Source organism: Falco biarmicus, chromosome 3, assembly GCF_023638135.1.
Source record: "Falco biarmicus isolate bFalBia1 chromosome 3, bFalBia1.pri, whole genome shotgun sequence".
Taxonomy (NCBI): domain Eukaryota; kingdom Metazoa; phylum Chordata; class Aves; order Falconiformes; family Falconidae; genus Falco; species Falco biarmicus.
In genome coordinates this window covers 34,461,973-34,486,781 of record NC_079290.1, presented here as the reverse complement: position 1 = coordinate 34,486,781, position 24,809 = coordinate 34,461,973, and the positions used below count along the sequence as shown (strand labels likewise).

Here is a 24,809-nt window from a genome sequence, read left to right as displayed (position 1 = left end):
GTCTCAACTTCAATAACTGTGCTTTTTTTCCTCTGGGTAGGGGTTAGTAAGCAAGGAAAAAACAAAACCTAGTGGCCTTATGTACATGATCTGTTAACTGGCTTCAAAGGACTGACTGAAAGCGTGGCTTGTAAGAGAAAAAAACCAAACACAAACCCCACAACAATTTATATACTTGTGTGTGTACAGTTAACTTAAGACTTTCTGGGAAATTCACTGATGCTGCATTGTGACTTTTTTCTTTTCCCATTTGCATTCCCCATAATTGACCTGTACTTGGGGGGGGGGGGGGGGGGGGGGGAGGGAGGAAGACAGCAAAGGCTGAGATCAAACAAGGGAACCAGTGAGGTAGCACTACCTGAAGGAGCTGTTGTGTAGTTTATAGGTTCTGTTTGTTCCTTTCTTCCTGCAAGCAACTCGGGTGCTCTTAAAGCACTCAACAATTCTGACTTGCAATCTGGATAGCCTTCCATTTTCTGCAGCAGAAAAGGCACAGAAGGCGCTTCTGCCACAAAGCAGTTTTGTGTGTATGGCAGATGTGTTTGTAGTGTACAAATGCCAAAACTTTGAAGAATTCCTGAAACATTACATGTCATCCACCCTGGGACTCTGACATCCCAAAGACTTTATTTTGATGCTCTACCAATAGAAAAGTAAGAATTACTGTACCATAGCAGAGAATACCATCTTTTAACTAGTTTTGGGATCTGAGACTAGAATTAAAGCTCTAGATTCTCAGCTGTGGATTTTTACTACTGACTTGGCACAAGTTTGATTGGTTAGTCTGAACAATTTATGCCCTTCTCAGTCTTACAGATTGCAGTATCCTTTTCTATTCAAGCAAACGCTAGGTATTTATAGCTGATTTGTTTTAGATTGTTTAACTTTCTACTGGCAAGACCACATGTATTTGATTGCCTACCATTTTTGGTTTTTAGTCCTCCTTTTCTATTGCTTAGTCAGACTATATTGTTTGAAAAGTCTAAATATTTTCAATGCTGGATGTTTACCTTAAGTTAATTTCTTTTTCTGGTGGAAGCTCCTGCTAAAATAGTAGCAAGAACAAGAAGAAAGTTTCACTTTATCGCTTTGATCAGAAAACTGTGTGCTTCCAAACTGTAGCTCCCTTGTAATGTACTGGGAGAGTGCATTTCTCCTGTCATCATAGTCTAGGGGAAGGAGCCCCTATGTCCAGCAAAGATTGTGTGGCCACTAATTCCTCAGAATTCAAGGACTCTAAATATGCAAGTAAGAATTTGTGTGCCACAGAAAACTTCTCATTGTATGTGCTGATATTTACCCATAAAAAGGTTTTTCTTAGGTGTCCCCAACTTCACTTTTCTGTTTTTAAATGACAGCACCCTTCACAAAGTCCAACACCAGCATTTATGTGTGCTGGAATTTAGATTCCTTGTGCAGCCTTCATAAGATCTAATAACCTTAATCTAATAATGTACTAAATATACTCCTCTCCAAGGCTGTTGAACCCACAGGAAGAGGACACTCTAGAAAAAAATACATAGAAAAAAATCCAGGTTTATAATTATGTCATGGCCCTGTACCTCCTTTCTTTGAAGTTATGCTACTCATGTTTCTTACTATTCCTCATACATAAGTGGTAGCTGAATAGTGTAAAGACTTAAAGCCTGTGCAACCTTTCCCTTCCAATATATATACCCTGCTTGTCCATGAAGCCCTTTATTCCCAGGTTAATCAACAGACAGAATCACATAATGAAATAGATCTTCCAGTTGACAGTTTCATTGAAACGAGATAGAGATGGCAGGCTTAGGGTATACTTTTATTAACAGCTTCAATAAAACCAAAGTAGTATTTGGGGTCTCCTTCCTACTCTGCTCAAACCTGAGGCACTGAATTCCCATGATCTTGTTTCTTGTTACATAGAATTAAGCAACTCCAAAGCTTCTTTCTGTACCTGAAACAAATAAATAAATACACTCGTAACAAAACAGTGCCAGGTAGTTACAGGCTCTTCTAGCAGAACTTGCCATGCAAGCACCCAGATGTTTCACCACAGTTCTGTAAGTTCAGACACCTCCTAAGACCAGCCGTTTTTGTTCTGTAGTCAAGATGCTCAACACTCGACACACAAACAGGAGTAGAACCACTTCAGCCAGTGCCTTCAGTGTAATTCACTTACTATATGTATAAGTTTATTTGTGCTGAATACAGAGGATTAGCTCTTGATCTGCTGTAGTCCAATAGTAGCATGTGGTAAATCGTCCTGGATTTGACCATAACCGACCAACCTAGGGTTTTCAAAAGTCTGGACAGCAGCTAAGGAAGCGCGAGAAGACTGTTTCTGGGACTCCTTTTACTTAGGGAGTCTGGGTAAAATCTATTAAGATTTTAATATGAGCTCTAACATCTACATTAAAAAACCAAGCAACAAAACCCCAACAAACTTCTGGTCCTGACAGGGCAAGCAGTGCAGACAACACGAGCCAGATACTGCAGACACTCAGAGGTAACAGATGTTCAGAAAACCTACTCGTGCCTGAAATTCATGTCTCTGCATGTGGCAGAGGCAATCTCTTTGCGCAGGCCAGTTTCCTTCTTACTGGTCTACCAAGTCCAGTTCACAGTGAATCTTGCATTTTACAGTCATCCAGAAAATGCAGAGAAAACCACCTCTCAGCTCAGCAGCTCTGCACCCTTCTAGGAGATGAGGAAATAGACATTTGTAGCAGGAGGCCAAGCACAGCTGCAGCAAAGCGGTTTAACAACTTGACTACTGCACAGAAATCACTACTGACTCCTTTTGTGTGGTTTCTAAAGAAAGGCAAACTTTTGTGATCACTATTCTCATGTGCCTCCAGCTACTAGGGACTGTCAGAACTGACCAATTCCATACATACCTGAGACCACTACTCCTTTAGGCTATTAAATTCCCATACATTTTGCAAAGCAGAGGAGGAACGGAACCCTAACTCGTATTTCTACTGAAAGATGTTACTGAAGGAGCTCACGTTTGGGAGAAACAGTTCAAGCCTTACTACGGAATCTACACAGGGAAACCTCAGTAGTGGTTTTTTTCTGAGATGTTAAGTACAAAATCCTACAGAAGTATTTCTTACAATTAGTACGTTCTGACATGTCACAGCACATTTGGATGTTTTCTGTAACAGTTACAGCATCTCATACTGCAGCTTAATGCTAAATGAATTAAGAGGTCAATCAAACATAAGAAAAATCAATGGGAAATGAGGCTTCGTTAGTCTTGATGCTAACAGGATGGTTTATGAAAGATAACTGCAATTGCTGCGGTTTATACCGAATGCAGTATTAGGTCTGAACGAGCCTCGTGGATTACCCTTCCTGGAAGTACTCTGTATATGCTTTTAGGCAGGAAGCAGATGCCTACCCATCCAAACAGGATCCTTCTGAGCAGTTCAAAAGAGTAATTGAGTGCCTCCTGTCACCAAGCATTGGGACTGGAAAGGACTGCAATGTTAACTTTTACAGATCCAACAAGTGTTTGATACATCCATGCTTTTTTCCTCCCGTTCAACGTGGGTTTTAGCTCCTCCAAAATACAATTTCTACCTTTCCATTCTTAGGCACACGAAAGCGACTCTGTGCTCACAATGGCGCAGGTTAGCTCAGATGCCTGCCTTAACTTCCAACACCAGCTAAGGGTGAGTTGTTAGAGCTACAAATACATCATGAAGAAGAATAACAGCTCTTTATAATAAACAGTTATTTCCAACCCTTGTGTTCAGAGGCAGTTACCAATATAGTACACATTTTTTGGTGTCTGGGCGTGATCCTGGATTATAGGTGCTGAACTACAATTTACTCTGAGTTAACTTTATAAAAAATGCCATTGCCATGATGTCATACACATTGATTACAATATACGATTGTACTATTGCAGTTCTTAACTTCCTACCTGTTTGTCCTCTTCTGTATGTGCAGGATACTCCTTCGCTTTGCTTAACCACAGAAGAGCCATCTTTTTGTTGTTTAACTTCAAGTATGTCTTCCCCAAAAAGAGCAAGTTCTTGCTGTAGAAATTTGGGTCAGCTGTATAGAGGCAGGAAGAAAGCTTTAAATGAGAATGAGCAGCATACTGTCAAAGCCATTTGATACTTATTTTGGAAAAGATGAATGGTATTTTGGCTTTGGATCAGTAGGAAGCCAATATAAAACTTTTATTTGCTAGATTTCGGTCTCATATGCAGTTACATTTGTTAGCAGCTTGTTAATATACTAAATGAAACTAGATTCCTCACAAAGAGCAAAGCAATGAGCTTAACATGCCAACAGTTTTGCTTTTCATATGCCGTGCTTTTCTGGACCTCGTAGCTGCAACAGGCAACACAACCAGCTTAGCAAGTATAGGCAAGGAAATAAAGGGCACATTTCCTAGCTTCAGACCACACGCATACAGGTACTACCTTAGCTCTTGCTGCACAGGAAGAAAACTTTAAACTGTTTTTACCCACATTTAACTTTTTTCAAGGAGAGATTTAAGAAGATGCTTTTATAAAGCATGCTTTGGCTATCAGTCGTCATTAAAGACTAGTCTTGTCTGCTGTTCATACTTATAGCACAAGCTTTCTCTGCTGCTGGATCGAAGGTCAGGATTCAAAACATCCAGAGGTGTTTTGCAAGCAGATTCTGAGATGAAGTCTACTGTTCCAGTTCACAGCTGCATTACTTGACACCCAGGGTCAATTGATACACTATGAACTTTTCCTTTTAATTTCACTGATACAGCTACATACAAATCTTCCATAGAACACTGTCTCCCTTTGTCTTCCTTCATCTTTCAGCTGATCGGTTTTGCTTCTGGCTTCACTCTTGGAGAAATAATAGGTCCATATTTTCTTTTACATGTGGAGAGTTTTACTGCCAGATAGATTGGCACTCTGATCTAAATAGCTTCCGAAAAAATAAAAAAAATGTGCTTTCTCTGTTGTTCTATTTAGAATACAGAGGATTTTTGACCTTCAAGAGGATTTAGAAGAATTGACTTAAAATTCCCTACTTTGCTTGCTGCTTCCCCCTGCATTCCAGTTGAATGCCTTGGGGAAGAATAGTTATCAATGAAGGTACAAATTTCACTTTAATGCTTATTCTGACACCCCCCCCCCCCCGTTACTCTCCGAGTTATGACTGTAAGTGTGTTCAAGTACTTTGAGTTAACTCTAATGTAACAGATGTTAACTCCAATATAACAGTCTCCTGTGCTGACTAGCACAACAGGCTGTAGGGAAAGCTAGAGGTTTGTTGCAAGTCATCGTTCATAAAAGATACTATTCTGCCCCAAAAGCTAGAAGTATTACCTTCCTCTGCCATGTGGAAGTAACGAAGAGCCTGCAAAAGATAGAAGTTGTCTTTAGAATGGAGAATAAACTGAACACAGTAGTCAAACAAAAGCCTTACGCGCATGCTGAACCCAGCTGAAGATGGATTTCCTGTCCATGACCTTATTTTTATTAATCCAGTATGGTACTGACGGTTCTTATTCAAATGTACAATCAGATCTGACATCTTCAACAGAACTAATACTCATCCAACTATTCCCACGCCACTTCCTCTGTAAGTACAGTACCTTGTATTTGTCCCTAGCAAACTGGACTGTTTTTCCAGTCTTCACCTTGTTAAGATAATCTTGGATTTTATTTCTACCATCCTGCATATCTTCTTGCATATCTGCATTTTTCCCCCAGCCATTTCTCATGTATGAATTTAATAGATGTATAAACGTAATAGATATAAATTTTATGATTCGGGTCATTAATGTTGACATATTTCAGGGAGAATTGGTTCCTACAGAGCACCGGTTTGTATCCTCTTCCATGAGGATAAATCTTTATGAAATCCACAAGTGTTTTTCAACTTGTATCCCATCATACACATCAGAAATTTCAGTCCATTCCTACCTTTTCCTGACGTTACTAGGTAGAGGGAAAATACTGTCAGAGATCTTAAAGTGTGGACATAACTACAAAAGAAACTGCACTGAAATTGCAGAAGTCTTACCAGTATGGGTCACCTACAGGTTCTGGGGCAAGTTTGCTTCTTCAGCCACTTTAAGTGGTACAGAACTCGATACTGGAATGGCATGATTCTGCAGTATTTAAAATGGTGTCTGACTTTGAAAATTGCTTTTGCAAGAATACAGCAAAACATACAAGCTTGACATTCCATTAAAAAGTTTTATCTCATTTTCAATCAGAGCTCAAACTTCTTTCTGCGCAACAGCAAGCAGCCTTCCACAATTACTTCCTAGTGACTCCTGCCCACCCCCCACCTTGAAACAACAAAACAGTGGGCCAGTTATAGTCTTTGTTTACATTAACCAGTAATAGCTGCAGCAAACTTTCCCATAACCAGTTTAATTTTCAAGCTTCTATGTATGCACAAGTGTTCAAATAAGATGCATACTGTTAGATACCCTAGAAGATACACATCCAGACAGGGTGTATGACAGCAGGAATTTTCATAGCAGAGAGAAACAAAAATACTTTCAACTGAAAAAACCACACTGTATGTAGCCAGGGGATGAGAAGGTATTTGTTCATGGTAAGTAACAAAGCAAGATGCTGCTTTTCGCACGTAATATAAAAGGAAAAATTCTATAGTGCATGGTATGGCACTACCATATAAATCATCAGCCCTGGAACTAGTACAATTGTCTGCAATAGATCATAATAGTAAATACAAACTAAGTTACATATAACTTGTTATTTTCATGTAGTTTGGAAATTATTTTCACTATTCTGTGTGTGCTACAGCTGAAAAAATTAAAGATTTTTATGGGTTTAGATAGCCCTCACTCTCCTGTTATATTTTTACTTTATTAATGGCAGTTGTAAACTCACAAGTCCACACTTATTGCATAAGCAGAGGTCAGCTTTGTCAGGAAAGTTAGTAAAAGTCTGTCATCAGCTCTGTGAGGGGGGAACAATAATCTATGAAACATTTTCATGTTGTACCTCTTGAAATGTGGAGGTTGGCGGTGTGGCAAATAGTGTTGCAGCTATTTTTCTTTGGTACCATGGCATTTCAGCAAAGGAGTAACACCTGGAGCAAAAGGAAATGGTTGTATATAACCTTCACATTTTTCTCTTGTTTTCAAGTAACATTCTCGTATCTTGGACATCCTAGTTGTTTCCAAGAGTCACAACAGCTTCAGCCACACTGCAAGTTCTATAAGCAAGTTCTTACAACTGTACAACAAAACAGCAAGACATCTGAAGTTGCAGCGTAGCTCTGCTAAGGAAATTATGGTGTGTCTTTTACTGGGAACTGCTGTTACATCAGACGAAACTGGAGACAAGTATTAACCGTAAGACAGCTTTTGAGCTTAAATTATGTTAACAATTTATGTGTATTTGGCATTGTTCTAATACATTTGCAAAAACAAGGCACAACTAAGTAATTTCACTGCCTTACCTCAACACTACCTTGTTTTTCTTAATTATTAACGTAAAGCAGACCTGCAGTATATGCCAGAAAGACTCTGATCTAGAAGAATGAAGATAAAACCCAAGAATCAAACTATGGTGTTCTGGGCTAGGCCATACTACGCTGTTTTCCTGTCTACTAAATAACAAAGGTAATCAGTCACCTGTCTTAAGAGATGCTGAAAGGATTAAACATGTTAAGTATTTAAAATACGTAGAACATTCTGAGTGTAAATCTTAAATGCTATTCACTTTATTACCCTCCCACAATGAGTATAAAAATATTATTCACTGCGTAAAATAGAGCACTCTAGAGGAGATGAAAAATCATTAAATGCAAATATGGAGGTGTTCAGAGGAGGGCAAGAAGGCATGGAATACAGATTGTGAGTTGAAATTTTGCCATCAGATGTGCCATATGATCATGCCAATAAAAGAGGTTCAATCCAGGACAGACTAGAAAGAGAAAGGAGAAAAATACTCAAGAACTGGCTGATACCAAATCCCAGTTTCAGATGCAGACACACTGGGATTCAATAAGAAGTATATTTAAATAGACAATATGGAGATATTTTGGTGGCAAAAGCAGTAATAATTTCACATTTCTGATTAACTTTTCTAATTTTCCTTAGGAACAACGTCTTAAGTACCTTCCTGAACAAGCTTTCTATCTCAAAACTGACCTTGAGGCTCATTCAGTTGGTAGCACACACTTCTGTATAGGAAAATGGACTATTGCAGTTGTTAGGTCATGTGGGAATGAGTGGTGGATGCTGAAAAATTAAGTCTATAAACTAATAACTCCGGAGCAGTAGATTGTAGTTTACTTTGACACTCAAGAGTCCAGGAGAAAACACAGAAGGTGGCTGTGGTTTTTAATATTGGTTTTCTTAAGCTACAAATACATTGGCTTTATTTATTTTCTATCTTTCAATCTTACAGTAGAGATTTCCAGTAAAACGAAGTAGCAGCTTTGGTCTCTTTCAGACCAATAACCAGAAATACTATCTAGAGTCTCTCACTAACACATAAAAGATACTGCTTTTAACCACACTGCTTCCACAGAATGCCCTCGTTGTATGGAAAGTTGTATTTCCACTCCCTTTGCCTGCTATGTAACAGTGATTCTTAGTACCAATACCATTGAGCAGTAAATTAAATTTCCCACATTTTTGTTAATACATATGCATTTATAAGCTGCCTTTATTTAAATATAATTTTTGAAATACAGTATAATGACAGATAATGAAGTATTTTAGGAACACATCTCACTTTTGATGGCTTTTCACTAAACACATTGCATGAAGTTGCAGCCATCACTGACATTCAGTGTAAATTGCAGAGTTTTGTCTCTATTCACACCAGTAGAACAAAATGAGTAGTACTCTGATGTCTGCTGTGGGAAAATACTTATGTCTGCAAAATGAATTTTTAACAGTTCCATACAGTAAAACAAATAAATTGAATAAACAATTCATTTTCATCTTTTTGAACTGCATAAGAATTAACGGCCAGACTTTTTCAAGGCATGACACCCTATATCCATCCAATAGGTTTTCATGTCTGCATCAACTAAGTACAAACCACTGAATTATTCCAAATATTTCTGCAATTCATATAAGACATCTAATATTCTGGCATTTTTTCTTTGCCACATGCTAACTTTTGTTTGAAAATACAACTTACCAAATGCCTATAAGATGAATTGTTGTAGCATCTTTTGGATTCAGCTCAATGGCTCTCTAATGAGGGGGCGGGGGGAAAACACAAAATATAAGAAGGTTTTCTGCCACATTTGGATTAAAATACATTTAAAAAGTAGAGTTGTTATCCTACTGTTAATTAAACCAGATTAACAGTGTGTAGAATTTCAAGGTGATACGGTATTTATTCTGTGCACAACTAAATCGGCTCACCTCCAAAAAACTGAACACATGGAAAGAATTGTAAGCACTTCCGTTTAGTAGGTCATTAAGTGTTTCACATAAGACTTGGCGTGTTCACATTTTGGTATAATTTCTGGTGATATAAAATTAGTAGTCCTTTTATCTCCTCCAGCATTCATCCTTTACTGCTATACAATCCACAGTTAAAAGGACAGCCACACAGCCATTTCTCAACAGCACAGTTACATTTTATCTAGTCTTAAGAGGTGTCACAAGCACTTCAGCCATTTCAAGGCTCCCTTCTATAGGGACTTAGTTTACAGCAGATTATTTGTACTCCTTGTTGCTGGGGCATTAAGGACTGTCACAGTAACGCAAAAATAAGTGTCACCAGGATATCTGAACGGAAGTACACTTGCAAGTTTTCACCAAAAAATAGTTCACAACTGTCACACAGTCTACCTACTGGATGCATTAATGCTGTCATATGCAAAAGACTGTTTACACTACCTGGAAGTGCTCTTTGATAACAATGGCATTTCCAATTTTAGTCTTGATTCCTTCAAAATCTCCAACATCACTGAGGCAAATTCCATACCACTGTAAATCCAAGAACAAAAATAAAACATTTAATACAGCACTATAGCTATTAATAGTGTTCTTTTTTAAAAAATAAATCAAAACCATAACAGCTGCTGCCACCACTAATGACAAATAGCAAGAAATACTTGTTACGAATAGGTCAGGCAGCATCAGAGCAACCTGCTGGTCTGCATGCATAAGGGAATCAATGTCCTTTGTCACCTCTCTGCCTGTGAGAGAAACAGCACACACACACACACACAAAAACCCCAAAAACCCCAAAAAAACAACCAAAAAAAAGCAGGATAAAGGCAGAGCCTGAAATATTTCCAGTGAAATTGTAGAGCTACTATTGTGTACAGAAACAGCATGCTGGATGTGAGGCATGTACAACATGTTTAAGGCTACATCAGAGAAGGATGAGGTGATTGATTACACCAACTGTAATCAACCTGATCAGTCACCTCTTTCCATGGTCCTGCGCACATTTAACCAGTGCCTGTTTCCCGTATAGAGGAAATTTAGCTGCAAAAGTCTGAACTCTGATCTTCCAAAAAAGTTAGGGAATATTAGAAGTCTCTCTCATTCTCAACTGAAAAGTTAAATTATGCTAAAGTTTGCTGAATCGGCACAATGACATTTGTTCCAGTTTCTACTGGCAGAAATTAAAGAACAAGATTTCAGTTAAGTTATTTTGCTTGGCTCACCTTGTGCGCTGCAAAATTTGATTCATTTTTTTCAAGTGCCTTTTTTGCACACTCAAGGGCTTCATACGCCAGTTGTCTTTTCTCCTCTGCAGAAGTACTACTAAGCTGAGCTAGATCCCGTGATGCCCGCGCCAGCCGCCACAACAACTCTGCATCATCACTAGTTATGAACAGAAACACTAACATTTTAAAGCAATAATGGAAACAAAACAAGCACAGGTCTTAAACCAGTCTTTCAACAGGTATCTCAAGTGGGTGATTAGACAACACAGTATCTGTCATTCTATGCTATATACAACCCCAAGGTAACCACAAATGAAAGCCCTCCATTAGACTGTCTGACAATACCTTTGTTCTGCAATTCAGGTCTATGAAGCAAACGTATCTCTAGGAAAGGACTTTGTTTTCTAAAAAAAGATGCAGATTTAAAAAAACCCAACAGTACCAGTCAAAACACCAGAAGGAAAACAAGGGACTACTTTGTACTTAGCTAGAGAGTATTTTTTCCCAGCATTCCACTGATTTGATGTTCATGTTTACTAAGAATGTTTAAAACATTATGCATATTTTTCCCTATAATCCTATCTAAATAATTAAATTCTTCCCAGAACAACAGTGAAAAAAACATAGATTAGCCACATCACCACCACATAAAGCTGTACATTTATATATTTATTTATATCACTACCTCAAATGGTGTATGGTATATTATAGCTAAAGATAAGCAATTTTAAGCTTTATTATTTTAACATATTGTTTTGAAACACTGGCTTGCACTTTCGCTAACTACCATTTTAATTTTGGCTCACTATTTTAATAGAGACTTTAATATTAAATTTAAGTTTAGAAAGTCTTTCAGAAGTTCTGGCTATCCCGCTATAGAAGTCCTGCTCCCCACCCCCAGCAAAGGAATACTGAACTCAAAACTACCAGAAACTAAAAATATTAAAAAGCATACATGAGTTACTGCTAAACTCACAATGTAAGTCACTGCTCAGAGTGCAACACTCCTGCTCTAGTTAACACTGTAACACAAAACTAGCAGACTCATTTTTCAGCCAAGTCACAAAAACATTAGTACTGCTACTGAAGTCATTACTGCTTGCAGAATAATTAGTATTGCTATACAGCTAGTAGCAAGCTTACACCTTGCCTATGACGTTGTGTCCCTTTACAGGCTAGGGCCTTCATTTAACTTCCCAGGCTTTACACTTGGGCCCCTGGGAAGAACAAGGGAGGGAAAATCCCAAAACCCTGAAAACAACTGAACAGTTAATTTCCTCCAGAAATGTTCTAGGAGTGAGACACCTTGTCTCCTCCAAAGGAATGGACTCTTCAGTCTGCAATGGATTTTCTGCTTATTCCTTAAACAGCTTGTCCCAGTTCACTTATCGATAACGTTTTGTGCTGTTGGGACATAACTACATGAGTAAAGAGCTTTTTTTTTTCCAGACTCAAATCCTAACATGAGACAAATGAAAACAGAAAGAACCACTGGTCAGCAATGAAAAGGAAATGAAACAGTAACTTCCAAAAATTTTCAGTACCTGAATTCTAGGTATTTTGATCATTTAGTAAAGCGTAGACACATTGTAATTTTTTGCATTATATTTTAAAGGATTCCTAAAGTAAGAAAACAAACAAGCAAAAAAACCTCCTTTGCAGAACTGAGAAACTTGAGTGCTAACCTTCTCCTTCTACAGCAACCAGTCCTTTCTTGGTTCACTTTTCCATTTGGAGGAAAAAGATCAAAAGCCCTTCTTTCCTACTTACATAAGGGTAAAAGCAGGGTTCTCTATCATACCACAATGAGCACATTAGTTGAAAAATTGACAACAGAAGAGCACAGAAAAGTCACAGTAATGTCTCAATGCAGTCAAGTACCTATTTTTATGCTGAATCAGCAACCGATACAGCTTTTCAGTTTCTCCACTCCCATACAGGTAGTCTGCTTGCTCTATAACTTCTTCCACTTAAGAAGGGATTAAAATGGTGGAAACAGAAGAACAAATGACATGTAATTAGGCTGTTATAGCAAAATCAATTTTTGAGCAAGACAACCTAGCTGAAACACACAGAACAACGTAGTTCCTTTTTAGGCCATCTAATTACAACTTACATGCACAGCAGGATTGAATAAGCTACATTTGCAATGAACAGCTAGGAAGACAAACAATGCTAAATACACGTGTCTCTCATGAGACTACAAAACAGCAACAGACCTTTGGATGTTTAACAGATTTAACATTCAAAAGTGTCTTTCTCAATGTATCAGACTACTAGAAGCAAGTTGTTTGCTTCTTTGTGAAAATGGCAGAAAAGTAAAAAAAATATAAATTACAAATATGACCATGAGGGCAAGTGCAGCAGAGATCTGAAAGTAACAAAATCCCTTCATTAGTATATGTACAGAATTTAAAATTAATAAAAATGAAAAAAAAAAGTATTCTTCATTCTCAATATGGTTCCACGATTTCACCAGTATATGACTGCAGATTGAGTGCCTATCTTAGTTGCCAAGCCAAAAATGAAACTTCGCTCAAAGGTTTTCTAACTAAAGTCCTTGATTTTCAGAAACACGACTCCAAAAAATACAGTTAATCTACTGAAACCTCTCTGACTTCAAGATACTAAAACGAAAAATAACTTTGAAAATCAGAATTGGCTTTCTGGACTATCATTTTATGAACTAAGTAAGTACCCATCGTTCTTTAAGATACTTCAAAAATTTTTAAACACAACAGATGGGGAGTATGATTTCTACAGCTGGTTGAGTATAATAATATATAAAGAAATATGTATACGGTATGTAAAATAGCATTCCAGAAACGGAAATATCAAACACCACACAATGCAAGATTCTATCATGAGAACAGATAGAATTAGGAGGAAAAATACACAAAGGGAAGCAGGTAGATAATTCTATTAAAGTATATAACCGTACAGGAGAAGATCATACTCTGAGTTTACTCTTCTGCCAACATTAAACAATAAAAAAATTACCTTTTAAGTCAAAAGCTTTGTGCAATCTCTTACAGAACTTTCAGCTGTGCTTATTGTCTCTTTGGTACCTAGGTCCAAGATCCAACTTTTAAGTCAAAACATAAGCTCTAACCCCCACCCCCAACTTCATAAAAATTAATCGTGTTTATGTGCTTTCTTTTTTCAAGTTATCTACTGAATATGATAGTCAGTTTCACAGCAGCACAGTTTTACTTATAGAAGAAAAAAAACACACTAAAGGCTACTAAACACAAACCCCTCTTCTTCAGCTTAAAAAGATCCTAGGATATAAATCACTGAAGATCAGGAGAGCATTCTGGATAATTTTTAACCTTGCCATCTATCAACTATTTCAAACATAAGATAACGGTCTACATAGACTTTGGATTTTAGTTTCCAAACTTATCCTCCTGGTCCATCTTCAGTATTATTTTCAGCGAAACGTTATGTTTGCTTGTTGAGACCACCTGAACACTACTAACACAGCTAATGACTAAATGCTCAGAACTCAATCTTCTGAACATACTTCCCACCAGGTGTTCTATGTAAATTACTAGACTTTCATTTCTTTAAGAGTATTTTTCACTCATTTCTTTTTTACTCTTATTTTCACCATATCTACTAATTGTCTTGCATGGAAAGCCCATTAACATTGTTTTTCTTGGCTATGTAAATGCCAGATTCAAGTGAATGCACTAAAAAAGACCAGAGGAAACTATGTAGTGTTACTTATGTTCCTCATGGGCAATTTTCTTATTAGCATATTGGGTCACTATCTTAAACCTATTCACTGAAGCTCCTTCTGTTACAGCAAATTAAACAGGTCCTTATCTGTTCAAAAGTCTATTGCCTCAATTTTTATTTCTGTAAGCATAAACATCTAAGATGTTCCTCTCTGAGATACAGCGGAACAAGTTATGTGAACTGACTACTATCTAATCTGCACAGTACGCAAACATTTCAGTTAAGCTTATTCTCCATTCAGTTAGGTTTACTCTCAAAACCCCTTATGTACCACGCAATAAACGAGTTCTGAGTCTGAAACAATATCCTCTTTTAAGATAGTGTTACTTTTCTTCCAGTAGTGAGACTATCTTTATTCAGATCTTGAAAAGTACATTTTACCACTTGTTCTCTTTTCTGGTAGGTAAAGCAAGGCTTTACTTCCCCTTTTTCAGTATGAAAAAAAATACAAAACATTTATCAAAATTATTTGAAATACAATCTCAGTGTTGCTCGGCTAGATTACGTGGGAATCACAGTGTTCATATTGAAAATCTCAACTAAGATTTCTAGAAACTGATTTAAGGTTTGATCTGCATTCCTAACTGAACCTTATCTGCCTAGGTTATTTAAAGGTTGGGCAGCATATTAGGTGTCATACACCTTTCGTGTGTGCTATATCCTAGACAGGACGAGCTACTCGATCTGCTTTCAGTGACAATGGAACGAATCACTTGTTAAACTTACAAGACTAACTTTCAAAAGCATCCTGCCGTGGAAACACACTGCATGCAGTCTTAAGGGAAAAAATCAAAAGCATTACACCATTTACCTATGCAATTCTTGCACTAAAAAAATTAAGTTTTGCATTATAATAGCTTGTGTACTTCAAAATTTGAAAATATTACCTTTGAAGCTTGCATGAACCTCAACAAAGCCAGAAATCAGCTTGTGAGCTTCATAAAAGAACAAGGCCCCCGTTGAAAGCAAAAGCCCCCTTTGAAGGCTTTTTCTGAGCACCTGCATGGGATAAGATATGTATTAATAAACAGTCACTCTGACTTAAAAAAAGAGGTTTTCTCATCGGTAGCACCAGTTGTATTTCAGATTCTGAACCGAATAAAGCCCTTTTAATTTTATTTTTTTTAAACTGTGTAAGAAAAGAACACATCATCAAGAGGATTATTTTCTTTTAACAGAGGCTAGTAATTTACGTTTTAAAACAGGAACAGAGCACTAGACTGAAAGCAAGCCATAAATATGGAGCAAACACCGGGTAAGAAGCAAAAAAAGCCACCTGCGTTTTTCAAACGCGCACAGGGATACCGGCTCTTGGAAAACGAAGCCGGCCCTTCGCCGCGCCCCCGGCGCCGGGGTCCCCGCAGCTGCAGCTGCCCCGCCGGGAGCCCGGGCAGGCCAGCGCCGGTCACACGCCCTGGGAAGCGGCCGCGCCCGCGCCCGCCACCCCCCGGAGCGGCAGCGCGGGTACCTCGCTCTCGCCGGCCCCGCGGCGGGCACCGGGCCGCCCCCGGCCCCACGGGCCGCACGTCGCGCCTCCCGCCGGGCGCCGGAGCAGCCTCCCCAGGCAGGTGGGGCCGCCGCAGAAGGGCCGCGCCAGCGCCAGCGCCGCCATCACAGCAGTCTTCGCCACCCAGCACCGCCCCCCGCCCGCGCGAGGCACCGGTCCGTCCCTCAGCCCCGCCCGGGTGAGGGGGGAAACCAGGGCAACAGCCGCCCGTTCCCCCCAGGGGCCCGCCGCCGCGCCGCGCGCCAGCCATTGCTGTCCGCCCGGCCCGAGCCGCGCCCCGGCAGGACGCGGAGGGGGTGGGAGGGGCGTGTGCGCATGCGCCATCGCCGGCGGCTGGGGCGGGGCGGGGCGTGCCCGGTTGGCGTGGGCGTGGCTGCTGCGGGCGTCGGGGTCCCGCAGCCTTGGCGCGGCTGGCGCCGGCCCCGGCGGGTGAGCGGGGGCCCGGGCCGCGGGGGGTGAGGGGACCGCGGCCGCTGTGCTGTACTGTGCCGTGGCGCTGCGCGGCGTGCCGCTGCTCAGGGCGGGGCCGGCCGTCGTCCGCGGGCGAGGCAGAGCGCTCGGGGGCCTGGCGACCGCGGCCGGTCGCCTGGTGGGGCCCCGTCGTCTTCCCGTGCCTGAGGGGCAAGTCCTCCGGCCGTGCTGGCCGTGTGCCAGCCCGCTTGCCGCGGGGCTTGCGCCCCCTCCGGCTCGGGTACAGGGCGCCGATGCCTTCCGGGCGCCCTTCCTTCGGGCTGCCGCCCGCCCCGCCCCCCCCCCTCCGGCAGGCGAAGGCGGCCGCCTCGTCCGGCGGAGAGACGGCTGGGGCTGGGGCAGGGAGGGTGGCAGCTGGGAGGCAGGGCAGGGCTGGGGCTGGAGGCGGCGGTTGTCGCCGCGGGCGGCAGCTGTCCCAACCGTCTCCTCTTGCGAAACACCCCCTCAGGTGGCTGGCCGGCTTCCTGCGCCGCGACACGGGCAGCTCGCTGCGGGGGACTGCACACGGACTTCTGCGGAGCTCGAGGAAATCAGTCGTGTGATCCGCCGTCCCTCAGGTAGCGAAACTCTGGTTTAACTTCACTTTCTAGTGAAGTGAAGGCTGTACGCCACGACGTTTACGTCCCGGGTGGCCATCCCTGTGGCGGTGCAATGCTGCTCTGAAAGGTGCCCTCACCCTTTAGGAAGGAGACTGTCAGAAAATCGTCGTCGTCCCTAAAAACCCACATGTTTTTCTTCCTGAGCTGCTGTTGGAGTGGGAGGTTGGTTTTGCTTTCTTCATTGCAGCTGTGTATATGTAAAACAAACCTTAGCTGACGTGCGTGTTGTCATAATTTATTCTTCCACTAGGGAAAAGTTGAAATATGAAAGCTTTTCACTTTTGCTTCCATACTCTTATCTTCAAAGCCCGTTAAGTGTCCTCGAGGTGATATGCATCACCCTGCCTCCAAAACTTAAACCTGTTTGTTTTCTTGCGAGTTTTATGTCCCGGAAAGTTCAAGTTAGAGATATTTCTGTGGTGGCATAAAAAGTTTATTTAGTAAAAAAATAATTAGACTCAAACTTAATCCCAGATTTTTTATTTTTTTTAAATTGAAATTTTAAATTTTAACTTTATATATGTATAATTGTAGAGATAAGATGTTTCAGAGGGCATGCAGAACACCAACAAGCACTGGAAGACAGCAAAGTAAGCAAGATGGATGTGTAGGGGAGCAAGGAGAACCAGACAAGGGTCTTTTTGTTTTTATGTTATGGTGTTGGGAAGAATGTAGCGTTTTTCCAAAAAGTATGTTTGTGTTATCTGTGTATCGCGGAATTAATCTATAGAAATCCATTATTTTTGACTGTTCAACTAAGTTTAGTTCAGATGTTGAAAGCAAAAGTCCATTTCTGCTAAGCTGAATAACTAAGCCATTATTAAATGTCACCTGCCAGAATTCCATGGCTAGCAGTGCTGTACCACAGTGTTTTTACAGCCGCCTGGTAAGTCCAAGGTGTTAATGTTTCTACAGAGTTCAAGGCTAGAGGGAAGCCATAATAGCAGTTCTGTACAAACAACACCAAAGATCCTTCTTTTACAGCTAATAAAACTAAAATCTCAACTCTACAGATAGGTTAATGGTATTAGCTGGGATGGAGTTTAATTTCCCCTCCTCCCTGTTATGATCTAGAACCAGATGCTGTCATTGCCATGATTTCCTTTAGGAAATCCACTGGGGACAAAGTTAAGTAGTAAGATATGTTTTTCCCTTCCTTATTAATTTTGTTAATTTTTCAGTGAAAGTCAGGATGCTCTTCCAACATAAATATATGATTGAATTAGTGTTTGTAGGCATCAGTTCCTATTAAACACAACAAAGTTACTTCAATTCTTGTATCAATTAGGCTAAGATTAATAGTCTTAATGATTTGGAACATTTGCTTCCTAATTTCTTATGTGGTTGAAAGAAGACTGTATCCTGTAGATCCTTCCCATCATGTAGGTGGATCAGGTGCATGTGTTCACTCAGTGCTTTGTCCAAGGCACCAGTTGGAGCCAGCCAAATTAGATCCAGTGGTGGCATCTTGCTTCTGGTGTTTCTCACATCCCGTAGGGTTATTATGAAGTCCTCATGGTAGGTGATAAGCACATGTGTAATAAAATAATCGGAGATGGTTACAGGGCATAGCATGTTTGCTGTGTGCCTGTGTTCAGAGCCAGTGTCTATGTACACACAGAGCATGTGTGATGCCTGGCAGGCACGGTGAATGCAGAATGCAAGTACCTGCTATGATACAGAATTGTGTGAGAGCTGACTGGAGAGCTCTTGGATTGCCTACAGGAAGGTTTGAAATACAGCTGTGCCATAGTAAAGTGTAATTTTGTGATTGTCAGTTTCAAGTTAGTGTTGTTTATACTGAGATACAAAATTATATGCTAGACCATTGTGGGGTAGTGTTTTTATGGATTTTTCTTAGCCTTAAGCAGTGTGGGAAATCATATGTTTTGTAGCGCGTAAGCCACATTGGGAGCTTGCAAGCCACTGATTTTGGTCTATTTAGTTGAAAACACTGTCACCTTACTGAAAAAAGAAAAGCATTAAATGAATAGGAAAAAAAGGTAATCCGATCTTTGTTCTTAAAGGCTTGAAGGGCTTTTCTTGCTGGACTCTTAAAATATTTAATCTATATTGTACTTTGTTCTCTCGCAAAGGCTCCGAGTTTCCCATAAATAAACTTTACAGTGATGCTGTCATGGACTCATAAAACTGTTGGACAGGTTTTTTACTTTAAGAGGAGCTGTGGTTCCTCAAAGTATATGCATTCAAACCTGGTACTTTGATTGATATGTGGGAATAACAATTCTTGGTTTTCATTTCCTTTCATTTCACATTTTTAATGCTAGTATTGAAGCTTTAGCCTTCTGCTGAGAAGCCCAGAGGCAGACCTCTGAGGTAAGTTACCATAAACTCATTTTTCAGGACTGGTATTTGTAACAGTGGAGTGTCACGGCATGCCAGAATTCAAATGGACTGTAAGAAAGAGTAGTCTAAAAGATGTGATCACTTGCCTCTTGTTTCTGTAATAAAACACAGCAAGTTTTAGTGAGATACAAGTGTTTTTTTTCTTCTGGATAATGTTAATTATGTGAAGGCAGTGGCTCTACACAGAAATTGCAATGAAGAGTATATGATTTACGGTTCTACTCAAATTACATAGTTGATTGGTTGTTTTCCATAAAATAATTGATATAAAAATACTCTGATAAAACATACATGCAGGAAATGCATTTTCCCCTGGTTGAGTGCCATCTGCTTAAAAAAAAAAAATTGAAGTAATGAGATCTGTGTTTCTTGATTTTCTTGTTCAGGGCATAATATTGCCTTTTATAATTATCTCACTTGGATCTAAACATTACCCTAAATTCTTAAAATTATTATGTGTGAGGAGGATGCTGGAGAGAACCTTTAGCATTAAAGAGGTGCCTAAACAGTGAACATGCATATTCAGGAATAAAAAGGTGAACAGAAGGATATTTAGAAATGGCTGTTTCTAAGTCATCTTGTAAACAGGCATCCATAAGAAGTAAAATAAATAGTTTCTGGTCTGTACAGTGGGATTTTTGTAAAAATAGAATTCTAAATATGTTCTTTGGCAATGTGACTTTATGGTAGATTTTTATATATAGGAAGTATCCACAAATAATTGCCTGACTTGTTACACCAGTGTGCTACCAGTCCAGTAGATAAATATTTGAACTGCCTGGGTATGATGAAGCTTGTATAAATAGATGATTCATTTCCTGTAGAGAAATCAATGTCTCCCTTCTCACATGTCTTGAATATTAGCTCTTACTTTTGTTTAGCATGATCCCCAATAAAATGAGTTCTGTAGTCATCAGCATAATCTCACTTATTCAGTTAAGAATGGTACAATTCCTTCGTCCATACTACTTAGCAAATGTGAGAAGAATCAGCTCACTCTCCAGGTTTTTTCTGATTCTTCAAATACAGAACAATTCAAGGTGAGATATGTTACTTTGAGCTGCTTCTGTTACTCAGCTTGTCAGCACATCAGCTAATGCCACGGGAAAATTTTGTTAGCTGTTGCCTGTGAAGAGAAAAAAAGAGGAGCCAGAATTCAGATTTAGAGGTATAATTTTTAGAGAAGGCTCTCATTTTCAAATGCAGTGATGAAATTAGGTTATGAAACAGCCTTAGCCTTTTAACTTTATAAGAAATGTCAGCTTCTTTGAGGTGGTCTATTTCATTGAGAATTGAAGGGTTACTATGAGATATTTTGAAAATACATATTTATATACATGTAGTCCAAGATCACTAGAAATTGTGTTGCTACTAGCCCTGCCAGTGGAAAGAACCATCCATTTGTCGTAATTTCGTTCTTCTTGCAGCAGAATTGGCATTTTCTGGCAGTATGATGTCATTCTCTGCTCTTTGGATATGTAACTCTTAACAAGGAGATGTTAGAGAACTGTGCTAAGATTATGGGTTGAGCAGGTTATAGTGTCAGATGGATGTTGTCTCCCAAGTTACTTTCATTTAAATCTTGTTTTGTCCATCTTTGTGCCAGTTCTTCACCAGAACCCTTCTTGTGAAAGGCTGTTGCAAGAAGTGCTGTTATTGCTTGGTCTGCAATAGAAGAGGTTCTAAGTCATATAGGCCTAGAGCTCTTTACTACAAACACTTTGCAGTAAGTGGTATCTTGGTCCTGTCCGAACAATTGCATACACTGAAGTTCAGGACAATAAAGCTTCATATGCATTATTTTGGGTTTAAGCTTGGTTCATGACTTTCATTTTTATAGTCTGTCTGTCTATTTGATTTATTTCCTTGTTGTTATCTGCCCAGGTTTGTGGGAAATAATAATCCAAGAAGGGTCAGAGCACTGTTTGCATATGGTACAGCCTTTTTCAGTCTTGCCCACAGGTCACGTAAAACGCTTAAGTGTAACATTGTATCTAGAGAATTAGCTGATTCTTAGCAAGTTCTGAAATGTTTCCCCTGCTTTTTTGCTGTCCATCTGGGCCCTGAGGTAACTACAAAATACAGATTTTTGGTCTATTGTCATTTGTAGTTCACAGGAACTGGGAAATGTTCAATGACAGCAATAGCTTACATCAGAACAGGTTTGAGACTTGTGACTAGAGGCAGTGATGCCAAACCCAGCTACAGCAGTGCTCATTTTATTACTCTTTCTGTCTTCTTGCAGTTATGTACTTCTGCTTGTCAGATTGGGAAGCACCTACAGTTATGAACATATTGTACTACACTGGAAGGTTATCTGGTCAAGCCTGTACTCTCCTCTGGTATTGCATGGTTGACAGGATTGCTGCAGTCTTGACGGTTCCCAAATGCTCTGTTAGAAGATTATTCTGATAATAGATCTATTCCTTTCCAGGTGGAATGTCTTGTTTACAGTTTCCATTGAAAAGCAGACATTGGCTGGGTTATTTGGTGGACACGACTTGTTTTCAGTAGAATCCTTAGAAGAATTCAGAGAACATTATGACTGGTGGAACTGCAAGACAAGACTAGTCCTTGACTTATGGTTTTGCTTTGACAATGTCAGCTCAAGCAGCAGGATTTTTAATATACTTATTTGACATAATCACGCTCTTGAGCAGCCTAGACATGTCATAGGATCAGGAACAGGTATCTCCTTTGTGACCATACATTGCTGTAGTTCAGAGTTTGGATATTGCAAGTCCTGCCATACAGTTTATGTAGTAATTTTCAGTCTTTTCCTATCCAGAATTATTGGTGCTTTTTAAAAGCTTGATATGCTCTTGCAGTCATAAAAACTATTTCAATAAAAAGGACTATTGAGCTGTCATCTGGCCTTGTTCTGGTGTGTTTTATGTCACTTTATGATGCCCCCTACATGGAAGACAAGCAGTTGATAGCTTGAAAAAAGCAGAGGTTTTAATTGTATTTGGCTAATGGGCAGCAGTCACTTGGATAACAATAACTAATTAAATAAATTTCTCATGTTATGCGATGTTACTTGTTACTGGAAGTGAAGGATCATTTTACCAGAGCCCAAGCAATATCATCTGTCCATGTGAAGTTATTCCGGTGTTCCAAATGTGCAAGTAATCCAGTCGTGTCTAAAATATTTTGCATCCAATTTGCCTACTAGATCTGATAGCGTGTTGTAGAATTGTATTTCAATAGTAATGCACTAGTGCAGCTATGACTGACTTCCACCATCCTGAAGAGACTGCAGTTTGCCAGCCTCTGTATTGCATCAAGTCTTCAAAAAAAAGCATTCTTACTTACCTGACAGTGACTGATCTTTGAGGGAGTTTATAATGTTTAGGAATCCTATCACCCATCTCCCAAACCTGTTTTGGAAGTTTTCAGGTAACACGGGCTTTCAGATGTGAGGAGAATTTGGTGGAGTTGGCGTAATTCTTGCTTTTGTGCAACATGGGATTACAAGGATTTGTGCAAAATATGCAGAGCTTCAACAGTTACTGGTTTGGTTTTGCTGTTCAAAAGAGTACTGAGTTCACACATGTGAAGCATGTGTGTGCCCTCTGCAAGTTCTGTAGTGACTGCAGTGTTGTAAGAGAAGTATCTGGTGTTTACGTACCGAGTTTCAGTACTGCAAATACTGTTCTGGGTTAATGAGATAAGTCTTTTTTCTCACTAGTATTTTACTAAATTTCAATGTTTATAATATTATTGAAAATCAGGTTGTATACAGCTAATATTGATGCCTAATAGTCTCAAAAACTCTGGGGGAAATGCCTTGCATTATTTTTCATCTTGGATCTTGCAAATCTGGAAATGAAGAGATTAAAGGACCATCTCAGGATTTGGGAAGTTTTGCCTTTTTAGCTGGGTTTCAAGTTGAGCAGCCTCCACTTGGATAAATGCTTGTTCACGTTATAAATTGTATTTTATCTAACATGGATGAAATTATTATGTCTCAAAACAAGAGCGTTTGCATTTCAGGGGAGAGCAGCAGCTTTTTAATTCTTCCTTTCTGTGTGTATTTGTACTGGGTCGGGCTGAGCCCCAGTACTGTGCTTGTATTGGTGTCTAGAAAGGTGTTGATAACACGCCATTGTTCCGGCTATTGCTGAGCAGCGCTCGCAGAGCACCAGGGCTGTCTCTCCAGCGCTTCTCGCTCACTTCCCCTCCCCCTTATAGGCTGGGGGTGGGCAAGATCTTAGGAGGGGAAATAGCCAGGACAGCTGACCCAAATTGACCAATGGAATATTCCATACCATATGGTATCTGCTCAGATATAAAAGCTAAGAGAAAGGAGGAGAAAGCGGCAGGGGCAGGGATTTATTATTTGCTACATTTGTCTTCTGGAGCAGCCGCTATGCATGCTGAAGCCCTGCTTCCCGGGAAGTGGCTGGACATCACCTGCTGGTGGGAAGCAGAGAATGACATCTTTTGTTTTCCTTCACTTCCACGTATGCAACTTTTACTATTGCTTCATTAAACTGCCTTTATCTTGACTCACAGGTTTGGGTTTTTTCCATCTTATTTTCTCCCTCCCTGTTCTGCTGAGGAGGGGAAGGATAGAGTGGCTTGGCAGGCACCTCGTGTCTAGCCAAGGTCAACCCACCACAGTGTTAAAAGGCGTTTTTTGCACCGCACTTTTTTTGCTAAATCTGTTCTTATCCCACATTAGATGCATAGTGGGAGAACAGAATTTATGTATTCACATGAGAAAGTACTCACGTAAGAGTAAGTGGGACATGCACACACACATACACAGGCTAAGCAGAAAAAGCTGATCAGATTTTTAGGTTGACTGGATGCCATCCATTTACCAGTGATTTTTGGAAACGTTTCTTTAACAAAAGAAATGTGGCTACAGGTCCCTTGGGGACTTGTAATAATGACTTTCAGGGAAGTAAGAGCAAGAAAATTTTGACTGTTTTGAGAAATGTGTCTCAATTCAAGTCTGAATTCTGTTGAATTTAATGAAAACCCTTCCTATTTGCTGTTGCAGCATCAGTGGGTATTAGAACATCATTTTGTCAGCAGAAAGTTGTTTTTCTGGAAACGGCCATTAAGGAGTCATGCACTGGCCTGTACTGGATTCTATGGGCAAAGTCATTGACTGTTAATGAGCTCTGTCTGGCAGCCAGGAAAGCAATACGGAATGGAAAATACCAGTATAAAAAGAGAACCAGGAAAAAAAAGGGGCAGACTGCTTTTTAGAAAAGTGTTTTGTAAGGCTAAAAACCATAGTTTTAAAAACAATTCAAGTGCTTAGAACTTCAAGCTTCGCTTTTTTTCCCTCAAGCGCAGTGACTGAAACTTGGTGAACTCATGGGAGCAAAAGATACTTCAAGATGGAATCAGGTTTATGTGTTTGGGATGTGCAGGAGGATTTCTGTGAATCTGACATGATTCTTAAAACCAATGTATATGCATGGATGCTTCAGTGGTTCCTTTACAGATAATTTGTATTTGCTTTAGTCTCCGAAAGGTCCACCTCT

At 40.0% G+C, this 24,809-nt stretch overlaps 2 protein-coding genes across 6 annotated transcripts in view; one reads left to right on the top strand and one right to left on the bottom strand.

Moving 5' to 3' along the window:
- Positions 1–1,780: 1,780 nt before the first annotated feature.
- On the bottom strand, positions 1,781–16,112 carry RMDN1 (regulator of microtubule dynamics 1). The gene is made up of 10 exons (XM_056330254.1): positions 15,830–16,112; positions 15,249–15,360; positions 12,499–12,586; positions 10,615–10,774; positions 9,836–9,925; positions 9,126–9,181; positions 6,969–7,056; positions 5,313–5,343; positions 3,914–4,047; positions 1,781–1,936 (listed from the first exon to the last, which is right to left on the bottom strand). The coding sequence occupies exons 1-10, from the start codon at positions 15,971–15,973 to the stop codon at positions 1,898–1,900; spliced, it is 942 nt and encodes a 313-aa protein (XP_056186229.1). The 5' UTR covers positions 15,974–16,112; the 3' UTR covers positions 1,781–1,897.
- A 75-nt stretch (positions 16,113–16,187) lies between these two features.
- CPNE3 (copine 3) overlaps positions 16,188–24,809 on the top strand; it is a 34,292-nt gene continuing 25,670 nt past the window's right edge. Inside the window, exons 1-3 of one of the 5 annotated variants that reach the window (XM_056330250.1) lie at positions 16,188–16,297; positions 16,788–16,896; positions 17,023–17,100. The gene's annotated coding sequence lies outside the window, so the exon portion shown is untranslated. Of the gene's footprint in view, positions 16,298–16,710; positions 16,911–17,022; positions 17,101–24,809 lie in introns of those variants that run through there. The other 4 variants (XM_056330251.1, XM_056330248.1, XM_056330252.1 and 1 more) reach the window with 4 other exon arrangements.